This window comes from Bicyclus anynana, chromosome 4 (genome assembly GCF_947172395.1).
Source record: "Bicyclus anynana chromosome 4, ilBicAnyn1.1, whole genome shotgun sequence".
NCBI lineage: Eukaryota > Metazoa > Arthropoda > Insecta > Lepidoptera > Nymphalidae > Bicyclus > Bicyclus anynana.
The window spans coordinates 14,375,760-14,399,648 of NC_069086.1; the positions used below are offsets into that span (position 1 = coordinate 14,375,760).

The 23,889-nt window shown below is 33.5% G+C and overlaps 1 protein-coding gene across 1 annotated transcript; it reads right to left on the reverse strand.

Moving 5' to 3' along the window:
* Nucleotides 1–322: 322 nt before the first annotated feature.
* LOC112055317 (RNA-binding protein RO60) lies at nt 323–22,340 on the reverse strand. The gene is made up of 12 exons (XM_024095376.2): nt 22,197–22,340; nt 21,638–21,874; nt 20,586–20,760; nt 18,855–19,013; nt 18,438–18,649; nt 15,649–15,854; nt 13,996–14,132; nt 12,767–12,898; nt 11,845–12,024; nt 10,868–11,001; nt 9,547–9,797; nt 323–8,738 (listed from the first exon to the last, which is right to left on the reverse strand). The coding sequence occupies exons 2-12, from the start codon at nt 21,833–21,835 to the stop codon at nt 8,603–8,605; spliced, it is 1,920 nt and encodes a 639-aa protein (XP_023951144.2). The 5' UTR covers nt 21,836–21,874; nt 22,197–22,340; the 3' UTR covers nt 323–8,602.
* Between the last annotated feature and the right edge of the window lie 1,549 nt (nt 22,341–23,889).

Sequence of the window (23,889 nt, forward strand, 5' to 3'; positions counted from 1 at the left end):
GGTTAAATGGATTCATTTTTATTTATAGATAATTAGCCTTTAAATTATTATTGTAACTATTTATGTAAGAAAATCTCGGAATCTTAATTTGACCCACTTCTCGGTTTTCGATTAGGATGAAATTTTGCACACGCTCTGAGTTCTGATGACTATACATGAAGTACCATACATACATTCTACTCTATGACATGAAGCGTTATTACAAATCCAACATGGCATGTAACCATAGTTTTCAGAAATTCGACCATAGCAAATGGTCATGAATTTGTTCCTGGGCTCCCGGACTAAGATCTAGCACCTAGAGGAATAAAAAAATACTCGATTTAATGTAAGAGGTTTATTTACTTGAAAACAAACATGCAAGTACATTTTATAAATGTTTACATTTTTGTTATACTTATTTTTAAGGTGCCATTGATATGCCGCTGTGAATGATTAAACAAATGTGTATGAGAAGTGAAAAATAAGGAACTTAAACTTAACGGTTTTCTAAATGAAGCCACATCTGTTAATGGGACGGATTTAATTTATTCCTTTATTGATACTGTGATTTAATTTTATTTATTATGTAATTTGTAGTATGTACTTAGCATAAATCAGGATTATGCTTCATTAATAATTAAATTGTATCTTTTTTGACAGCAAACTTTTTTCACTTAACCTGGGATACCCTTAGATGAAACCATGACCAGGTATTAAAAGCTCGTATTTTAGAGTAGCAACCCAAAGCAACGTTTGAGCCACTTTTTGTTGTTAGATCTTGCGACAATTTAATTAAAAATCCCTTATTTATGAAATAGCCTTGACACGAATCGTCTCTTTCCTATATTGCTGAACAAATCGCGAAGAAAAACGTTGACCATTACACCACAAACATTTTTAGATTTATTACAAAAAGTCTACTATCAAAAAATTTGTATGTATGTATTTAAAAAAACATACAACGGTTTTACATTTAGGTTATATAAAAATATTTTATAGTCCAAGTAATACAAACTGATTTCTTTTGCATTGTAATAAATTCTGAATATTGTCCTAAAATTGGCTTTCTTCTCTTTTTTCTAATACCAAAAGTTCTCGAAAGAAAAACGCAGCCTTTATCTAACCATAACCTTAGGTTTTGGAGTCGCCAAGGCATCAAAAATCACAGAACGCTATTTTTGAAACGCAAACTCTCGTAAATAAAATGTTTCAACATAATAAGTGACAATATATAACTATCTTGTCCAACTCATTTGAATATTATTTATTGTCTTTGAATAATTATTTATCATCACTCAGAAACATTGAAAAACAAAATCTTGATATAAATAAATAAACAAGTTGGTCTACCACTCATAAACTGGTGATTGAAACAATTCACACACAAAAATTAACGTACACAATAAAAAAAAGCGTATACCTACTTACCTACAATTTCGAGTTAACGTTTTCGAAGCATTTTAACATTCAGATATAAAAAAATTACTTAAACCCGAGAGAGTACCAAGTGATCACAGATTCTGAAAATTCCGCTCATATTATCAGTACAAAAGTAACCAACATTTTGAAACGGATTCACTTATTACTAGGAACAGATAGAAACATGATACATGCTCAGTTTAGGAATTCTCAATAATAAAGTAATATGAGACCATATTAATTGATAGATACGTGATACAACTTCGGAGTATGTCCGACTAGTGTCGAATCCATTCGCTGCCCTTAGTCATGAGCTGGCTCTTGCAACGCGGCACGATCCAAAATTAAATTCTAAAATATGAGACCAATTAATACACTATATCTGCATGCACGATGACATAATATCAGAGTGCCGATTTTTCGACCATTAAAACCAAGGCTTATTAGATATTTTTTTAACGTTAATCTTTACCGGGAAGTCCGTTTGGATGTGGTAGACCAAGGGCGTTTGGGTTTAAAAATTTAAGGTTCATTTCGTTAAAGCATGTTCCTTCAGTTTTACAGACATCCAAAAGTGGACTGTACATGGAGAGCATAGGAGAGGGGAGGGGGCGTGCCCATCCTAGAATGGACCAGTGCCCACCCTAGGATTCTGGGCTACCGATAATATGGAATTCTATTGAAATTATATAGAAATTATACTAATAATAGACTTGATATCGGGGGCTAAGCCCATCCTGTGATACATCATAGATACGGCAATGATTGCAAGTTGTATGTATCTAGGCGTAAGAATACTTTAGGATGGAATTTATTAAATTTTTTAGGTATTTAATTTTCAGTCTTATTCCGTTTACATAGAACAACACGAACATGTATCACTTTTCGTTTAATCTGTATTAAGAAAGATATGCTATTAAATTTATTGCTAAAGATAAGGATGTTCGCGCGCCAGTACTTTTAGATTAATATTAAAAAATGCATTACTTTACTTTGGCAAATGGGAAATAATTATCAATCTAACCACCATTTTTGGTATATTTCAAAACAGTTATAAATATATTTTTTTTAACACAAAAACTATAATAATTAAAGTGCTGGCACACCAACATATTCGCACAATGGTCTGCGGTTATGTAAAATCGAAATACACACTTCTATAGGTAAAAAAATAAATAAAAGCAATTTCGTATTTTAATGTGACCGCATTCACTCATCATTATTGTTTTTTTGAACACATATTATGTGTGTGAACAGTACGCATCAGGTGCCAATTTTTTGAACGACCAAAAAGACCCTGTTACAAATGTCAAGCATACATAATAATCTTACAACAAAAATCCTAACCTTAGAAGTGTTAATGCCTAATTTTTTTTGTAATTCAAAATATGGTAATTCAATTTTATTATCCACCAATTAGTTATCTTGTGTTATCAGTTATCTTGTGCTAATTACTTTACTTTATTTTAAAACACACTCACACAACTTAATACAACACTGATTCAGCCTTTCTTTTATGTTTGGAGATGTTGTACTAGATACCTACTTCACGTTATAAATAAAATGAGACGGTTAAAATTGAATTCACAATAATTAAATCAATAAATGGAGCAAATTCGGTTGTACATTATTCATTAATATCTAAACAGTAAACACTGACATATATTATATACTAATTTAATATTAGAAGAATATACCACCCTAATTTCTAGAACCACTAAAAATTCTTGCTTTATATAATAGCCAGATTAAGGAGTAATATAGCCTATCTAATATTACACCATAAACGCGATTAAAGACGCGAAGCACACGTAGTATAAAATAGGTTTGCATGATTGCAAATTGCCAAGCCGCAAAGCAAACGACCAAGCAAATTCTCAGGAGTCAGGTCCAGTAAATAAAAGCAATCATTATGTAGAAATATGAGTAATCACCAAAATAAAAACGCACAAACACATTTCAGCCAAGAAATTGCTGCTGTATTAATACTATGGAGAGGAATATTAGTTAGGAACGTTTGGAACATTGTGAACGGTCAATATACAGTGACCGTCAAAGAATTCAATAGTTAATATTAAATATTCTACCTGATATTAAAAAAATTATTTTATTTGTATAACCAGCTGCTTAAAGTTTTATCAATTTATGTGGTTCCACTTTACAACCGAATTAGCTCTAAGTTCTACTAAGGTTAGGATTGAGATTATTAACAACTACACATTTATTCTTAACTTATTAGAACAAGAATTATGCTTTTAAAAGCTCAATATTAAGCAATTCTAAATATATACAATAAATGACAATAATAAGGCAAAAACAATATAGTTAATTTTAGAGCTGCTCATATCGGATGAGGTACGACTGACTACTATCAAATCATTATTAACATTCCATGCTTTGGAATAAAGTTGAAAATCAATTGACAAAAAGTTGGCATTAAGCCTAACATACACTATTCTTTTCGACGATTCAACGAAGTTCTGAATTGAACCGAGTAGTGTAGAGCGGCGCTTCGTGTTCGAATTTCGGATCCTTTGATTCAGGCGCAAAGGCGACAACGATCGGAAGCGAAGCATGGCGAAGTCGCATGAAGCGAAGCGAAGTTTGATTTTACATAATCTATTGATTAACTTCAATAAAGTGTTTCGTAATCTTCGACTTTATTTCAAGACTATGTTACTATATTAATATCGGTTTGACAGTAACGAATGCCGCGTTTCAACCAATGTGTGCCGGCCCTTACACTCGTTTTCAATAACCTGTCAATCCTAAGGACTTTCGGACTACTTTAGTATGACGAGTACAAACGATTTTTGGGCGGTAAATCCAAAAATTGTTCGTACTTGACTAAAATACTAATGTAGTCTGTACGGCCTATTAATCTGTCCAGAAGTTGCTTAGCAATGTTGCCTTAAGTCAAAAAATAAAATGCAGTACAGATGTACAAGCTACAAAAACAGGTTATTGAAAAAGGCCAATAATGAATAAAGTTAAACTACAGCCAGCGAAAAGATTTTTATAGGTACATAATACCTTAAGCAAATACAGCCAACTAGAATAATATAATTAATAATTAACAATGATTTTTTCCAATATATTTGCTCGTAGAAATCTTGTTAAGTTAAAAATCGTTAAGTCATTTTGATGTACCTACTTTAAGGAAGACGCTTACTAAAATCGTGAATATTTAACTCACACTATCGATAATTAAAAGTAGAATTAGAACAGCTGGCGGTGCATAATAAGCAAGTAGAGTTGTTCTACTTTCGGAAGACGTTTCAAAAGTGCTTGTAAACTAAGCCTATAGCTTGGCAACTTCGTTCATAACACTTCCTAAGGCCCGCGCGGGCCGGGGGGAGTGTAGCGATGCCTATCAAAGCCCCGCATTTAAAGCAATACCCCTTAATAACTGCGCGAAAAAAATATTTTATTTTAGCATTTTTTCAAGATTTTTATTAGCAAATATATTGAAAACAAGAATGATACACATATCAATTGATATAAATACTTGTTGTTAAATTCGCCTTCATAATTACGCATTTCGATAATTTAAATACCGAAACACCTCGTATTTAATTCTCAACATATATAAGAAATAACTACTAAAAACGCCACATTATAGAGATCTATGAGACTACAAGAAACTGATACACACACTAAACCACGCATTACGCTATGTACTATAAATATAGTCTAATTTTTTGAAGATTTATATACACAGAATGTTAGGTAAAGAAACTGTATTTGCAATTAACCAATTACAAATATGGTAAACCAGTTTATGTTTGGAATTCTCGAATTAAATTATTAACTTTAAAGAAGAAAGTGACGTAGAAGACTTAGAAGAAAAATGTAATCTACAACTGAAGTATTTATGTTTTCAAAAAAGGTATATATAATATGTTTACTGATTCCTGAACGCTTTTCAAATATTCCTCTATGGGGGTTACTTTACATTTAGAACTACTATCTTGTGTGGTGTCAGAGAAGTACCTAGTACATGGTGTGTATTTTCCAACCAATAAATTTTCATTTTAATCAAAATATATATTATATATATAATATTCAAGTACACATATTTCAGATTTATAAGATTTTTATGGTAGGTTAAAATAATAATAATGATTCATAATTATATGTTATTGGAGTTTACTCCTTATGAATTTTTCATATATAGCCCCCGGTATGAAAAATACATGGGCAGTAAAATTCCGTGAACAAATGACAGCGTTACGTTTTTTGTGCGCAACCTATTCTGCGCACCTTTCACCGCGCGCTGCCTGACGCTCTTCGGTTTCCAAACAACCTTCGGAAGCAAACCTTTCACTTTTCAGGCGTGAGTATTGAGACATACACATATTTAGTCAGTCGATCTGAAAGAGTAAACTCCATTCATGCGTCGGAGTGGACAATTTTTTTTTAACATCATTTACTTTCATATGTTTTATACAGCATTGTATGAATTTGTGTGCATTTGTAAATAAATAAGAGGAATAATAAATCGGTAAAATATTTTATAATAATACATAATAAACGCTTACGCTACATATTTCTAAAGGATTTTCAGCCCCAAGGAGGGGCTGTTTTACCTAATATAACGCTTGAAAGTTACGCTTTTTAGAAGAATATTTATTAGTAATGTGTAAAAAGCATTCCTAATAATTTCCTGACCTTGCGTAGTATGGTGAGTATATAAAACCAATAAAAAATATGGACAGTGATACAAAAAAAATGGAGAAGTGAGAGTCAGAATCACCCACAGAGGGTTCCGTACAAAACATTTTTTCTCATAAATCAAATAATAATCAAATAAGCCACATGACACAACTAACTGAATTCAAAATTTGGACTGTCATTCCTTACCTTAAGACCCTGTTTTGACATTTTGTAAATAAATCACAGGAAAAAAAAACAAGGTTACAAATGTATCAACAAATGTTTATAGGTAGGTTGGTAGGTAGGACCCTATGAATTTTGATTTCCTTGAGTCGAAATATACATAAATAAATATAAATGTAAATAGCGTTTTTTGTAACATACATAAATCGAATTTTTAATGTAACGTAAAAAACATCATCAAAACAACATTACAAGTTTGATTTTTCACCCCTTTGATTGATCGTAAGCCTGATTATATTTAATTGGTTTTAACTTTAACTCAATACCTCCACATGTTTCCGAGATAAAGGGTATTGATAGACAGCCAGACTAACAACAAAGTGATTCTATAAGTGATTATTTTCCTTTTGAGGTATGGAACCCTAAAAACCTAACATTCTGTGAAATCATTACCTCTTCAAATAAGAATTCTTTATTTCTGTGTGACCGAACCACTCAGAACATACATTCCATATTTCTAAAGCAATTTATGACATCTCTACATGTTGATAAGACTAACTGGAGTCAATGTCATTTTTTTGACTTGAATAAACATCTTATAAAACCGTTGAAACGTAGAGAGCGATTTCAGTAAAAAAATAAGAGCTCATATTATTCTCATAATTTATATTGGAATTTTGTAACGCACTCATTACATTTACAACATGTTTTTTTTTTCATATAAATCGGGTTCGGAACACATATGGTGCTTGATAATAATAGAACCAAATACTGAAATGGAAGTCAACTAATACATGTGTTAAACACATAATTATTTATGAGATACAAACATTAAGATCCCGAGTTATATTCCCATCTACATTCTTCCTGAAGGAATATGACAATACAAATTAAGTATGTATTCTTCCATGGTTCAAAAGGAGACCAACCACTTTTTATACATTGCTGGGCCCAAAATTTGATGTACACAAACCATTACCATGTCTAAATTTGTATTATTTATTGAATAATAACATCAGTTTTAGACTGGTTCAATTTCGGATTAATTGACAGTTGCATTATCAAGATAAGGTCTATAACTTACATTGATGTCCTGGAGATATTATGATGTGCGAATTGAATGAATTTTGAAATAAATGCATTTTTCTTTTCTTTACATACGTTACAAAATGCACAATTTCAACAAAAACAACATTTAAAAAGCAACTATATTAGACAATGACACTCGCAACACATTTGTTGTTGGCCTAGGACTAATAGCAGATTAGTCGTACATGATAAAATATTTGAAATCTGTGAATCCAAATTATTTTGAATTTTTGTGGTGATTTAATTTATCATAAAATAAAGGATATTTAATTTTTTTTTTAATATTCTGGGCTCAAAATGGTCGGTCCCCTATAAAGTTTTAAGTAGTGGGATGATGAGAACATTCACAATAAAATTTCCAATCAGTACTTAGAACCATACAATGATTAAAACATTATTATTATAGTCACATCAAAAGTGGGATGATAGTAAGTACCAACTTACCTTACTTATAATACTGCAATTTCGAAAAATTTACATGATTTCAAAAATACAAAAAATCAACCCAATCATTATGAACAGGTTGATATTTTAAACACAGTTAGATTATATTATAATGGATTATCAATTATCAATTTTAATAGCAAAGATATAGCATGGGTCTAAGTATTAGACGGAAATATTAATGTGGCGGATGATCTAAAGCCCCAAATACACTACTAGCTTCGACAAAGTCCTGAAATGAACTGAATAGTGTAGTGAGACGCTTCGTGTTCAAACCTCGGATCGCATTGTCCTTTGACGCAAAAACCGGCAACGATATAGTATGAGATCCTGCATAAGAAATATATACCCTCATCAGTTATTTAATTGGGATAAAAAATAAATGGTAGAAAATATTTTCACTGGCACATTGCACATAGGTTGCCTAGTAATGCCTAGTATTGCCAACTGTGGGGTTGCCAGATATAGACAGTTAAATAATTATATTTATATATCCTCATCAGTCATTTAGTCATTTAAAATGTCAAATGAATGAATGCCTTTGATCAAGTTTTCCAAGATCATGGTTTCCTAGATTTTGTATGAAAAATGTGTTTGGCCGCAATTCAACTATTTGCAAGGTCTCACTGTGAACATTATCTATCATTTATTTCATAGCACTAATGAATAACAGATGAGGGTTTATATTTCTAATACCGGATCTTAGACCAATAGAAGATGAACGAGACGAGGTGAAGTTGCACGAAGCGAAGTTTGTGCCTACACTATCGTATTCGATTAACTCCGATCAACTTCGCGAGCAGTGTATAGGAGGTACAAAGAGAAGGGTTTACTCGAACTGACCGAGTGCAAACGCGTCCATAACCTTCGGAACATGCTCGTCGATGCCGATGATGTCGAGGACGCCCTCGTGGCTGCCGTCGGTGGTTTTAGCCCGATGGGACGCCAGAGACAGAACAATAAGCCTGAAATTTCATAAATTTAAGTGTTTAATTGTTGGAAAAAAGTTTTATTACTGGCAGAAATCGTCACATCAGGCGTTTCGCTTAGGCGACCATGCTTGGTTATATTTTTCGATTTATTTATCAAGTCTTTTTGTCTTCGTCCACGTGAAATCTAGGTTTTTACAAATGCTAATAAATAGTTCCGGTACCATTGATTTTTTGGGGTAAAAAGTAGCCAATGTTCTGCTCCAAGGTAATTTAATTTAAATCGAAGTAGTTTAGCCGTGAGATTGAACATAAAGACATACTTACTTTAGCATTTATAATTTGTATGCATTACATCTTAATAATTATACATAGACATTACGCGCACGTTGTTTGTCCTCAATGGACTCCTAAACTACCTACTTAAACAATTTTAATCAAATTTGCACACTATGTGTGTAATTTTTAATCCAACTTGAAAGATAGTGGTAAAGTACGGTACGGTACGTACGGATAATTACCAATAAAAAATACTCCATCTTATTTCTTTAGTTTCTGTGAACAGTTGTTAAAATATTATAAAATATAAGACGCCTTTTTTCTTTAATAATATTGAAAATTACTGATGCGACGGTTCGTGTCGTACTGACTCGAGAGAATGTATTGCTTTTTGAATTTTGTATTTGGAGCGGCTACGACACCGCCGTGTTCCGTTCCATTAATCTGTGACTGCCAAATTATACATCTTACGCGTGAATGATAGGAGTACCTATAAGTGAATGGTTGAAGAATACGACTGGCGAATGCACTTCTCTGTAACGGAAAAAGGACATAATTGACTTACTTGGCTTTGCTTACAGCTTTGGTCCTGTACCGCTCTAGGGCCCTCACAGGGCAGTGGTCGACTATCTCCTTGGATGGCGGCGGCGGCGTGCCATACCTGCCCCCGCAGGAGCGCCCGCCGCGCGCCTTGCGGTCCAGTTCCATGTAGCGCGTGGGCCGGTCTATCATGTTGATGAACACGTCGAAGTTCTGGTTGTTCTTTGCGGCCCATTCTATTGGCGCGTCGAGCTGGACCCGGCCTAAGTTAGCTTTCTGTATTGACAACAAAAGAAGTTTATTGTAATAGTAGGGGAGCCTAATAGTAGAGTAAAGTAGATGGTCCATTTCAGGTACCCCGTATCATTAAAATTTTAAAAATACAAGGATCTTATTAAAATTTATTAAAGTGAATAAATGTAACTAAGTAAAAAGAAATAAATAAAATTAAAACCCAAGTTTTTGAGTTATATAAAGATGGCGCCCATAAAGCAACTATGACATGACAATTGACAGCAAACGTCAAATCGATTACTACATTGAAAACGTCATCAATCCGCCATTATTATCCTTAATAGTGTTGCATTTCTTGGGAGATAATGAATATTATTTCGAAAGAATTAAAGTAAATTCGTAGATTTGTATAATCAAAAAAAGTTAAAAAAATAATTTGTTTTATTTCCGCTAGGGTACAATGACTGGACCTGGGCTCCATACAATTTTGGAACATCTCCTTTGTAGTTACTCGAGCGTCATGGGGATCGATTGCATTTGGTAGATTAAATTATAGGAAGAATAAATGGTTATTTTCTTTTTTCGCTTTTAGCGGTAGAAAAAAAAACTACAGTCTTTAAAAGCAATTTTTATTACTTTGGCTTACTGAAATATCTTACTTCCTTATTATTTCCTTCAAAATAAGTAAAAACTTAATCGCGCTCTTAACTCAAGAACTAAAATATAAGGGTTTTATTATGTAACTTTCAAACCCTCCCATTCCATTACGTTACGCAAATCGTCAGATTTTCAAAAATAAAAAAAACTTTCTAAGAAACTACTTCTTTTGTTTACAAATTGGGATTGCACGTGTACACAGTTGTTGACCATGACTAATAAGTAGAAGTCATAGATTTAATCTTAACTTATCATATTCTTAGACAAACTTTCAAACTGTAAACATGGCTAGTAAAAGAAAATCACTCTGTATTGACGAAAATTTTACTAATACATTTTTTTCTCACCATTTAACAACAACTCTCTAAAACCATAAAATGTACAGTCCCTTTAGTATTGTTATACAGAGTATACCTATACACTATATTTAAAAATGGAAAATCACCAATGCTTACCCTTAAAACAAACTCAGCCTCCTCAATATTGCTGAAGTTACGCTCTATAGAGACCAGTTGTATGCCTTCCTCTGTGAACACAGCTAACTTTGCATTTTTCTCTCGCTTCAGCAGTTGCATTGCCAGAACAATAGCTGCAAAGGATTTAAGCCTATCATCATCATCATCCATCATCATCGTCATCGTCATCATCACATCATCATCATCGCAATCATCTTGAATCCATCATCAATTTTTCTATTGAGCTGTCATTGTGTCAACTCCTGTAGTTTGTCCTATGTAACACATATTGCAACAAAATAGATCATTGTCTTCATCATCAGTTTAACTTCACCAAAGTTGATGTGATGCATGGTTAACAAAAAGACACAAATATTACAAAACCTTTTGGCTTCAGTAACGATTATATCAATTATACAGTGCTCAACTGCTTAACAATAAAAAAATTTAAAATATCTTCAATGTACAAAATAAAATTGGACCTGTTACAGTTTTATACAGTATTAAGGGACCCGGTCAAGCTTCACTTTTGCAGTTCATCCCTAACCCTACCTACCCTACACCTCTACCCTAAAAAAACTCTCTGTAAGAACCAACGCAACGAACCAACGCAAGCTTCTAGGAAGTCTTATTATAGTGTTAATGATTGTATAAATGATTGCAACCCTCGTAACTTTAATTTTAAGTTTTCGACTATTATTACCACCATTAGATTAAATTAAATTAATATATTTAAGTCAGGATTATTAATGAAAAGTCAGGATTAATTAATAATCCTGACTTTTCAAAAGCGCTTGTAAACTAAGCTTAATTAAAATAAATGAAATTTGAACCATCTTCAAACTTCAAGGAGTATTCTAAAATAAAAAATTAGCTAAATCGGTTCAGCTATTCTAGAGATTTGCGCTTAGGAAGATTTAAGATTAATTTTCATATTATAGAAAAATAGATAGGTTTTAGATAGTCTAGATGCTTACCAGCATGTCCAGGGGTCACACTCTTGTTGTAAAAGCATTCTGCATATAAATGTTTCTTGCTGGCCTCTGGTTTCTCTCCTTCAGTGTTACTTCCAGCCGCACCAGATGTGGATTGACTGCTTGCTGTTGCTGCCTTCTTGGGTTTCTTGGCAACTGAGTAGCTTTTACAGAAATGCCGGCCTACGAAAAGTGTTATAATATATTTACTTTAACTATTCAGATTTTCTGATGAGAATGAGAAGGTCAAGGCAGCCATTTTGAAGATTTTTTTGGTGTTATATCATTATATTAACGAGATGAAATTGTATTTAACTTAGGAGGTCTAAATTGAAAGCACAAATATAAAAAACTGTGTTTTTTTTTTATTATGTACCTTGGGCATTGGACTTATCAGCCGCCCATGGTATAAAAATATAAGGTTAGTATTTTATGTACAATTTGAGTTATAGTCAATTGTATATAAGTAGTCGTCGTCATCGTCATCGTCATCAACCCATATTCGGCTCACTGCTGAGCTCGAGTCTCCTCTCAGAATGAGAGGGGTTAGGCCAATAGTCCACCACGCTGGCCCAATGCGGATTGGCAGACTTCACACACGTAGAGAATTAAGATAATTCTCTAGTATGCAGGTTTCCTCACGATGTTTCCCTTCACCGATTTAGACATGTGTAGTAATATTTAATTTCTTAAAATGCACACAACTGAAAAGTTGGAGGTGCATGCCTCGGACCGGATTCGAACCCACACCCTCCGGAATCGGAGGCAGAGGTCATATCCACTGGGCTATCACAGCTCTTTATATAAGTAGTATTAATATAATTTTAAAAGTTGTGTGTGATACAAGAGGTGACGTATAACATCTGAACCTGTTTATTTTACCAAATATCTGTTTCTATGAGATGTGTTCTAGCTATATGCTTACCCTTAAACATATGGTGCCTCATGTCCAATGTGATAAGATAGCGGACATTAGTTGGTGGTGTGAGGAGCCACGTGTGGTCAATCAACTTGTTGAGAGTGGCAATAACTTCTGGGTTAGGCGGTTGGTCGATACCTGCACGAGATTACATGGAATTAGCATTGTTATATTATCAACATTCATTATCAGTCCGTCCAGCCTCTTTATAGGAATATGGGGCTAAGAACATTCTTCACCAATGATGGAAGTTGGTGATGTGACAACGATGTGACAAAGGCACGATAAGCAGTCCTGGTAATAGGTGACTCAAATCAAATTTCGCATAGTACATGGCTCCAATAATTAATAAAATTAATAAAATAATTTATTTAATAATAATAATTAATAAAAATTAATAAGAATAAGATAAATAAAAGTTAAGGATTTCTTTAAAAATCATGTATTTTTCAAATTTTCCAAACGTCAAAACCGCTGTCGTTCATTTTGTGACGTCACATTGTTACTTGATGTATTAAACGTCTTACGTCAAACTAATTGTTAACTAATATTTTTGTAAAACGCTCCGTTTGTAAGGAATTTGTTACAGTTGAAACATCCATCATACATGACAAACATCATGGTGGACAGGCGTTTTGGCTCGTATAATCAAAAACATATTTAAAAACAAAAAAAAGTTTGTAATTATGACTCAAAAAAAATATATTTTTTTTTAAATCAAAAAAATTATAATGAACTATTTAAGAAAAAGTGTCAACTAGCCTATTATGATTAACATCTGATAGTAGTCATTAAAGACGTAACATGTTCACAATATGCCCGCCAACCAGCATCAGTTTAAGAGTTTTAGTTAAATCAGAACAGATAGTGTTGCCAAAACAAAATACAAACATGCAACAAATAATGTTTTAAGTAATATTTAATTTTATTCTAGACGTAATTTAACAGAGAATTAATTAATATATGTAAATAATTAATTGTTATATGTATATTAGTAAATGGCAGACAACTACTATTTCTACTTTTTTTTTGTGTAATTCTGTGGCTACTTATGAGACCTCAGCGGCGTTCGTTATGACATCGTCAGTATCGTAAAAGAAGTACTATTTCTACACCTGCCTTCCGAACCGTGGAGACTTCACAAATGGTCAAGCTTGAGGTTTCAAATGTGCTATTGAACTAAATGAACTACTTGAAATAAATGAATTTTGATTTTGAAAAGTGCTACTACAAACCCCAGTTTTTCAATTCCTTTGGATGGCGCCTGGTCACAGTCCACTCCCAGCGCTCAGTCTTCGTGTCGAAAATCTGTCGAGCGCGGCGTCGCGTTTGCTTGTCCTGGGCCACTTTGGCTTTCGCATAGCTCATTGGCCTGAGACAAAAACAGACAGGAATGTGTATCAAATTTAATACAATTTGGTAGCTTATGACCCCATAAAGGCAAAATGTGGAGATCCATTTACTCAGCCATTTTTTAACATACTTATTTAAATTTTTAATACCTTGTTGGGTAGCTAATAAAGCACACTTGTTTTTACACTGCTCTTCTGATAAAGTTACTGGATAATTTTATGAAATAAATTTGCATTCAGTCATAGGATACAGAATACATTTTAAAATTTTTAGATTTTTTAAATCATGATTCAAAACATTTCGGTTTTTTTTTCACACCTTTTAGTTTTGTTTTGCTCCTATTAGTATGGCAAAAACTGAGTCATTGGTCAGTGGTGGGTCGTCAAAATAGGTTGATAATGATGACTCCCATTTTTATGTCTATGTGGCTGGGATCATTGGTTCCTGTGACTATGATATTATGAGCCATTCTTAAAGTACTAAATGTAAAAGTTTTCAAAATATTAGTTTGCTACTTTAATTTTACTTTAAAGACTAAGGATAAACTTAAAAGAAGTCTTAGTGGCCTTATTGTATTTTGTCTAATGTTTAATGTGTATTGTTGGCGAATTATAAAAAAAAAATTAGTCAACGGTCTTAAAATAGCATGATATATGTATTACAGAACAATCTTCACGCACTTGTCCCATTTATTTTATAATTCAATTCAACATTAATTAGATAACCTACTTTTTATGGTCTAATGCAACTAAGATGTGTGCAATGAAAATTCCTTACTTCAACCATTTGCCTAATTGAGATGAAATTACACATTAATTAAAGATTATTTAGGCGGGGAAAAGTAGAAACGCTTAATTTTTTCTTAGTATTTGTTAGTGAACAACTTAAAATCGAACATTTTGAAAATCCTTCAAGATCACAAATTTAGCTAGAATAACGAATTTTCGAATAAAATTATAACAAGTGTTAGCGCTTTTAATAAAAATAATAAAACAAAACATTGTAGTTCCTATATGTTTACCATACGACCAGGGGAAGAGTAATTGACAAAATATTGATCAATGGCAGCAGATTGTCCTAGTCCCATCTCTTTCGTCCCAACGCAATGAAAGAGAGAAACTATATTTCTGGTTGTACCACTATTGGTAGAAAGGAGATGGTCCAAAATTAAAATATATAAAAGAAAATATTTTGTTTTTAACTATTTTTGATTATACAATCTACGAATTTACTTTAATTCTTTCGAAATAATATTCATTCTCTCCAAAGAAATGCAACACTAACATATATAATGGCAGATTGCAGTAGTCGATTTAACGTTCGCTGTCAATTGTCATGTCATAGTTGCTTTAAGAGCGCCATCTTGATATATATAACTCAATAACGGTGTTTAATTTAAATTTTAATGATGATGAGAGATGTTCTAGGTCACATGTTAGCATTATGTGACGCTTTCTACCAACTCACTTTACAGTGATCTTTTATGCAACTAAAAGAGCTTTGTTCCAAAAAAATGTTCCTAGAGTTATTTTTACCTGCTATTCTTTTTGTAGTTGCAAAGAGTGATGTAAACTTCGATCGCAGTTACTTTCGACTTCTTGATGAGATCCTGGCTGCTCAGTTGCGCAATTAATATTGCAGATGTGTCCGAATCACTGGCAAGGAAGCCCATGTTGTGAATACGTTGGATGTGACTCAGTAGTTGGCTCAATGGTAACTCAGGCAGAACTGCGTTCCAGACCTAGAAAAAATATCAATACATATTTTATATTAGTCTATAAGCCTTCCTTGATAAATGAGCTATCTAAAAATAAAAGATTTATTCAAATCGGACCAGTAGTTCCTGAGATTAGCACGTTCAAACAAACAAACTCTTCAGTTTTATAATACTACTATAGATTAGACTTAATAAAGTTTATGAGATTGTAGGGGCAATAGGGATTGTAGAGGTACCAATTACCAATAGTAAGCCATGTTATTTGGGAGTGTCATAGGCTATATTCTATCCCCGTATTCCCACAGTAACGAGAAATACGCGGGTGAAACCGCGGGACGTCGGCTAGTTGAATATAAAAAAGCGAGTTATTAAGATTATAAAGCAATTCAAGTAACCAATGTGGAAATATGTTACTGAAGTGTTTACAGACAACAAAGTTATGTTAATCTAATCAATCAATATCTTGTTTGTGACTAATACAAATTTCCATTGTCATTTGAGCATTCTCCTTTTGCATAGAACTTGACAAGACTTTAGGACTTTAGTTCAACAATAATAATTGCTCCCAAGAAAACAAACACAGTCACAGACAATAGTTCCACAAGAGTCTCGGACAAGAAGCGACTATCTGCCCATGCCCATTGTCTGAGAACTATTATACCTAATAAAAATACTTATACTTATAATAAAAACATACAAAGTTTTAATATTTTTTTGGACTCTATAAGTGGACTTGTGAACACCCTTGAAGTTATGGGAAATACTCCCCAGCACCCTATATACGATACTGAAGTAATTTTTTTTCGGTTTTTCTTTATTTTTTGTGTCTGTCCATATTTTTGTAGAATGGGCATCATGCTGAAACTAATAAATGAATTCAAATGAAACTTGGCAAAATTTAAGACCATACAGACAAAGACGTGAAAATTAAATCTTATGATGGTGATACAGGGATTGAATGTTTGAATGGAAAGTCCCAAATTTTTTCAAAGGCTTTTTTTATAGATACTTTTGCAAAAATAAAAATAATGTCATACAAGATTTTCAAAATTCTTACCCCTAAAGGGTGAAAAAGGGGTTGAAAATTTTTCGATATAAATTGTTCATGATTTGATTTATATTTTTGTAATATGATTAGTGGATTATCTATACTTATAATAAATCTGTAAAGAGGTCAATTCTGTACATGAAATAAATTTCCAAAATAACTATCAGAGGGTGATTAGTGATCGATACTGATGCCAAAAATGCAATCAGTAAAATTTTTGTCTGTCTGTCTGTCTGTCTGTCTGTCTGTCTGTCTGTCTGTCTGTCTGTCTGTCTGTATGTTCTTTATAGAAACAAAAACTACTGGACGGATTTTAACGAAACTTGGTACAATTATTCAACATACTCCTGGGCAGGTTATAGTATACTTTTCATTACGCTACCATCAATAGGAGCAGAGCAGTGAAGAGAAATGTTGAGAAAACGGGAGAAGTTACTCAATTTATTAAGATTCCGTCGCGTGTACAGCCTTAATGGTTAAAGCTACATAGAAATCATGTATGACGGAAATGTTCTCCTTAAAATTATCTATAAAAACACACCAGCATATATATGTCTATCTTTTATGGTTGACTCACAAGAACACGTGTAACTCCCGATAGCTTAGCAGTTCGGAGCTTTCTAATTATATTTGTCTACTCTTATGTTTATAACACTCATCAGTCATCCCTAATAAGAAAGTTAACATTATTGCCTATTCAATAAAAAAAGAATCATAAAAATCGGTAAAGAAACACCAAAGTTATACATGAAATACGCTAAGCCATCGCGCGTGAATACTAATTCATGCTTTAAGGATTATTTTTGTGTAACGGTTGCCGCGCTCGATGTGACTCTCGGTGGGAGGAATAAATAAAGAAGTGCAGCCTTAATGAGTAGGGTAGGGGTAGGGGTAGGGTAGAGTAGGGGTAGGGTAGTGGTAGGGTAGGGGTAGGGTTGGGATAGGGTAGGGTAGGGGTAGGGTAGTGGTAGGGTAGGGGTAGGGTTGGGATAGGGTAGGGTAGGGGTAGGGTAGAGGTAGGTTAGGGTAGGGGTAGTTGAAAGTTTACAACGACTTTCACGCGGACGAAGTCGCGGGCGTCCGCTAGTTTATTACTATAAATAAAACATGCAAAAAAAAAAATAGAACTAGAAGTGGGTGAAATAGGGGTTGAAAGTTTACATCGAAGTCACAGGCGTCTGCTGGTTATAAATATAAATAAGACCAGTTTTACAGTCCTGTGGCTGCCGGCGAGGTTGCTAAGTGTTTTGGGTTACAAGCTTTTAGTCCCATCACTTATGAGAAGTAATTGCTGGCAACATGGACTGTGACACTTATTTTTTTTATTTTGAATTTTTTGTGTCTGTCAATATTTTTGTTGATTGGGCACCATGCTGAAGCTAATGAATGATTCAAATGAAACTTGGCAAAATTTAAGACCATAATACGAAGAATGTTATAGGATACTTTTTGATGCAAAAATTAAATCAGAAAAGGGTGATACGGGTATCGAAAGTTTGTCTGGCTGCCCACATGGACTGTGCCACCAGCCTTACATGAAGAATTAAAGTACATCATACTTCTTGTGAAGTCATCAGATGTCCCGGGACATGATCCAGAGTGAAATGATGTTGGATAATCATAGCAGCTGCATGCGCAGGATCTTCACAGTGACGCACATCTTCTACTTTTTGTATGTAGTCAAATATCTGCTTGGTACTCTCATCATTCCCGCATAATTGTTTTGCTCGCTTCAATCCGTGAATTACATACTTGATTACTGCATTTCTTGCTGGAAGTTACAATACTATTATTTATATCCTCAATATAAAAATTAATAATTATATGATGTGATTTTATATACAAACAAGTCACTCAACGTTAATGTAATAGTGAAGTAAACAATATATCATTCTTTAATTTAAATAGATATCTAATGCAATCAATTTCCAGGTAGTTAGGATTAATTAAAACTGCTTAAATATAAAAAAAAATACCACGATCATTTTCATCATATTTTGCGTGTGATTTACGTATCAAAGTTTTGTGTGAGCGGCCATGTCGAGCTCTGACTCTGGTTATTTCCTTTGCTAGCTCCATTGGTTCTTTGCGACTGTACCACTCATGGATCTGCCTGCACCAACCACGGCCATTTCCTACGTTAAAACATCTATTGTTTTTAATTAATCCATAACCAAAATATTTGTGCCATATAATATAATATAGTACAAAATCTTTCTTATGTAAAGTAAAAAACATGAAATTTTAACAAGTGCTATTTGTTGTGTTCTCTTCTAAGCCCAAACCAAAACCCAATCATAGCACTATCAATAAAACTTATTGTATCATGAGCTCTAATGATTAAGTCACTCAGCGGGCGATGGAAGGAGCTATGCTTGAAGTTTCTCTGTTTGATTGAATAAGGAATGAGGAGATCGGCAGACGTACCAAAGTCACTGACATTGTTCAGCGAGTCGTAAGCTGAAGTGGCAAAAGGCAGGCCAATGGACGTTGAAGTCCCAAGGTGCTGGAATGGTGAAAAACCCCACACCGGAAAGCACAGTTTTGGTCACTAGGTGGACCGAGGATATCAAGCGGGTGGCAAGGAGTTGCTGGATGCTGGCGGCTCGAGGCAGTTGTGCTTAGAGGTCCATACAAGAGGCCCATGTCCAGCTGTGAATGTCTATTGGCTGATAAGGTAAGGTACCATGAGCCCTAGAATGCATCCCATGAGACATCATAACACAAATATGGTTCTTTTCATCTTTCTGAAGAAGAAGAAGAATATGGTTCTCTTTCAATAAGTAGCGTGCACAAGGTTTTAAACTAGGGTAGCAGTATAAGTAAAAATTGGAAAATTCCTTGTCCAACTATGTATTCTGTGGTCCAACATAGGTTTGTATTGAGCCCTTAGGGTAGGCTGTGGTTTTTTGCATCTATGAAGTGCACACCACTGCTTTCAATGCAATGAGACAGAAGATAGAACAATAATTTTAATTCAGCTGCAATTGAATTGATTTGAATCACCTGCATCACTTTACATAATATCCCTTAAATTTTATTAATTCTTGTATTCCCCAGTACTTTAGTTTGCTAATAATAAATACAACTTAAATTCTTAATCAAAATACTTGGACCTTGCTCACGAGATTACCACCATGTGGAATGTTGAGTCAACTATTATTGTTCCAATGGTTGTTTCAGTCAATGGTCTTATAGAGAAAAGCTTCGACCTACATCTTAAGAAGCTTTCACTGAACTGTTGGATCAAGAATCTGATACAGAAGGAAGTGATTCTTGAGGCGGCGCGTATTGTGAGGAGGTTCCTCACACTGGAGCCCTGACCACTGGTTGCTTGGGCACTCAAATGTCCCGCACTGGGAGGGTTTATTTTTTTATAAATTTTTAATAGTGTTATGTATTATATTTTTATATTAAAATTGTTAAAAATTTTTAAAAAAAGATAAATAAATAGATGATTAAAAAAAATACTTTTAACTTATAACTTCACTTAACTGTTGTATCAAGACACAGAATGCAGGCACATATTGTGAGGAGGTTCCTCACTCTGGAGCCCTGACCATCAGTTGCTTGGGTACTCAAATGTTCCACAGCATGGCTTAATTTTTTTCATAAATTTTTAATAGTGTTTTGTACTATATTTTGTATTAATAACATTGTTAAATATTAAAAAAAGGAAAAATAAATAAATGATAAATACAACTTACCAATCTGCAACAGCCTGGTGAATTTGTTGAACATCATCAGTTCCTCAGGAGTATTACAAATTTCTACAGCTGCTTTGTAACATGCTTCCTTTATTGTATCAGTACCCACAGAAATAAATTTTGCTAAAGCAAAAGCCAGGGTCTCAAATCTGGTGTACCAACCATCCTTATATGCCTGCAAATAAATTTCAATCATATTATTTCACGCCCTATTTCACCACTTTAGGGGTTGAATTTAAAAATTATATTTCGTATTTTTTTAATGATTTATGTCCATGCAATAGACCCGGCATAAGTAAAATCTCAAATTGCAAATAAAATGTACAGAGTTCAACCAGTCTTATTATAAGTATAGATATTGATTTACTTATAACAAAATAGGAACATACTACTGCCCTACTATGTCTATTTTTTACAAACTAGAAAAAAAGGTAGGAAATGCATTTGATATCATAATTTATTTATTTTAAATTATGTACTGTTTGTTTATAAAAATTTAATAATAATAAAAATATATTAACTATATAATATAATATATAATATAATACTAAATACTAATACTATAATACTAATTGTTTAAAGCTTTACTTAACAATTTTATTTTTATTAATTTCAAAAGTTAATTATAATTATTATTAGGTGTGAAATGACTAGTGACTTAAACCCTCATTTTTATTTTTTTTGTTGGTAAACAGTACTCATTAAGAAAGGCTGTAGTATAAGTCTATTGTCACTTCAGTCCCGTTGTGACTACAATCCATGCAACTGGGTCGAAATATCGACATTAAAAATCTCGTTGTTTTATTGTGGTATGTACCCATTTAAATAATTTTCATATTGTCACTTTGTCAACAATCGCCAAAATTACGTATTTTATTTTTCCTGAAAAATTAGCTTTTTGCTATTACAATTTTATTCTCTGGGAACGGCAATGTAGGTAAAGCATAAATGTAGTAAAGTAGGTAATTGATGTAAATATTCTCAGTTATGCTATCAAATTTAGATTAAGTGCATATTAGATGTTATTAGTATAGTATTCAATTCACATCTACCTTCACAATGATGTTCACAATTTCAAGATTGTTTGGTTCATTTATTAGTCCAGCATCAATGGCTGTTAGCTTTTCCGGAAGGAAGTATTTATGAGTTTCCCAGCATCCAGGGTAGTACTTTGGCAGTTCATTGCCTGTATGAAGATATCTGGTGACGCGCTTTCGTATTGTCGGATTGAGGGTCGACGGCGACGTCATCTTTACGATATATGTCGTTCGCCGGCACTAAATAATATTCTGGCGACAGAAAAATCATTATTGTATCCATGCAATGTAAATCGAATATAATTTGAACGTCGTCGTAGGGTATACAAATTTAAGTGTACAGAGAACATTAAATGTAAGATAATTGTATGAATAAGTTATTATCGGAACTCGAGCGAAACATGTGCTATAATTATTGAGGATGTGGCCAGAAAAAAATGGACAATGGAGGCAGACAATGATTTCAAGAAAATACTTTTGAACGAATTAATTAACGCAAATTTTTCGAAAGTTATAGAAGAATCCGTAATGTACAAAAAGATTTTAAATAATATATTCGTAGAAATTAATTTACCTTGTTCGTTTTCAAATCTAAATTCAACAAATCTTTAATTCAACTCAACATACAAGTTTCAACAATATTTGACAATGACAAATGAAATGAAAATGAAGCACAGATAATGAAGTTAGTTTTAGTTACAGAGTACAAACTGGTACAAACCATTACAAACTACAGCAAAGAATAAATTACTCCAAGGACAACAGTCACAAACGGCAGAATTTTGTATTCCACTCAAATTCACCAATAAAATTGTCTGTGTTATTTGTCGTTTTTGAGGGGATGAGATTGAACAAGGGGCCGAAGCTTCGGTACAAAAATACTATACATACTGCGATGCGGCTGCCGGCTAACCACTCCGGTTGTTTTGAGAGTTGCGGCCAAATTGTATTCTATGGCTGCGGCCCGACTGAGACCGACGACTCTACACACTACGCGGATAGCGCCAGTTTGTCCGCCATTGACGGTGAAGCTGTTTATCGACGCTAGCGCATTAACTATGGATTTCGATACAGAAAAAAATATTTTTCTGATTCTTGTACTTTATGTAACGCGAGTAAATATAATAAATAGCTGCTACTTCTTTGACGTCTATCTTGAAAATGAGTCGACCCAACCGCAAACCATGACGGTTTCTAACCGCACTTTCCGGTTAGGGTTGCAGCTCTCCGTCACCTGGCAACCGCGTCCTGCGGTCAGCCGGCACGACTAGCCGCATTATGGCTAACCGGATAGTGCGTTGGTACCGAGTTAAATGGGCATGTCCCAATTTTTTATAGAGGCTGGGCTTTTATTTCCGAGTGTCAACTAATAATTAATAGAGGCCCATTTTTGGACATGTCCTATATGTATGTATATGTATGTAGTGTATGGACACAGAATATATTTAATGGTGTTAAATATTTTCGATGTGTGAGTTTACCTCGTCCCCCTCAAAAGACGACAGACTTTTTTTGGTAAATTTGGGTGCAAAACAGTTCCATAGTCTAAAATTTTAAGTAGTCAAAGGTATAAAATTTAAACCAAACAAAATATACTCCAAGAAGGTAGAGATTGTTGAATATCTGTAGATTATATTCTTTTCTCTTTCTTTGTTGGTTTATTTTTTCTAATGATCTGTAGTGCAAAATATACAATGTACTTTAATCTATGGTGAAAACCTCAAAGAGTATAATAAGTATATGGGAAAAGAGAGCCCTCTTGAAGATTTTCTGTGGCTTAAATTGAAGCGCCAACTGCGGTTTGGAGTAAACTTTTAGGTACTACTAAAACAGCGGCAATTTTATTTAAATGGAGATTTTTAATCGAGGTTTAATAAAACTCAAAAAATATTTAAAAAAAACGAATTGAGAAAAACAAAAAAAAAATATATTGTGATGTAATCCATTCCCCACCCGGGCTCGAACCCATGACTATTCCTAATCCTAATCCTAATCATATGTAAATTTGTTAGAATCCGTTCGACCATGTTCACCACTGGACCAAATGACAGTTCTTGGCAATGTTGAAATTAATATACGCTTACTTTGTTTTACCCAATAACTTACAATCGCAAGCAACACAATTTAATTCATGATCATACTGTAAAAACTGTTTAAGTAATATTCACGGGCAATCGGACAAAACTGAGGAGTCAAAATATTTTTATTTAAAAAAATAATTGCAGAATAAATATAGAAAAGTATATGAAGTCGTAACTATTTTGCAG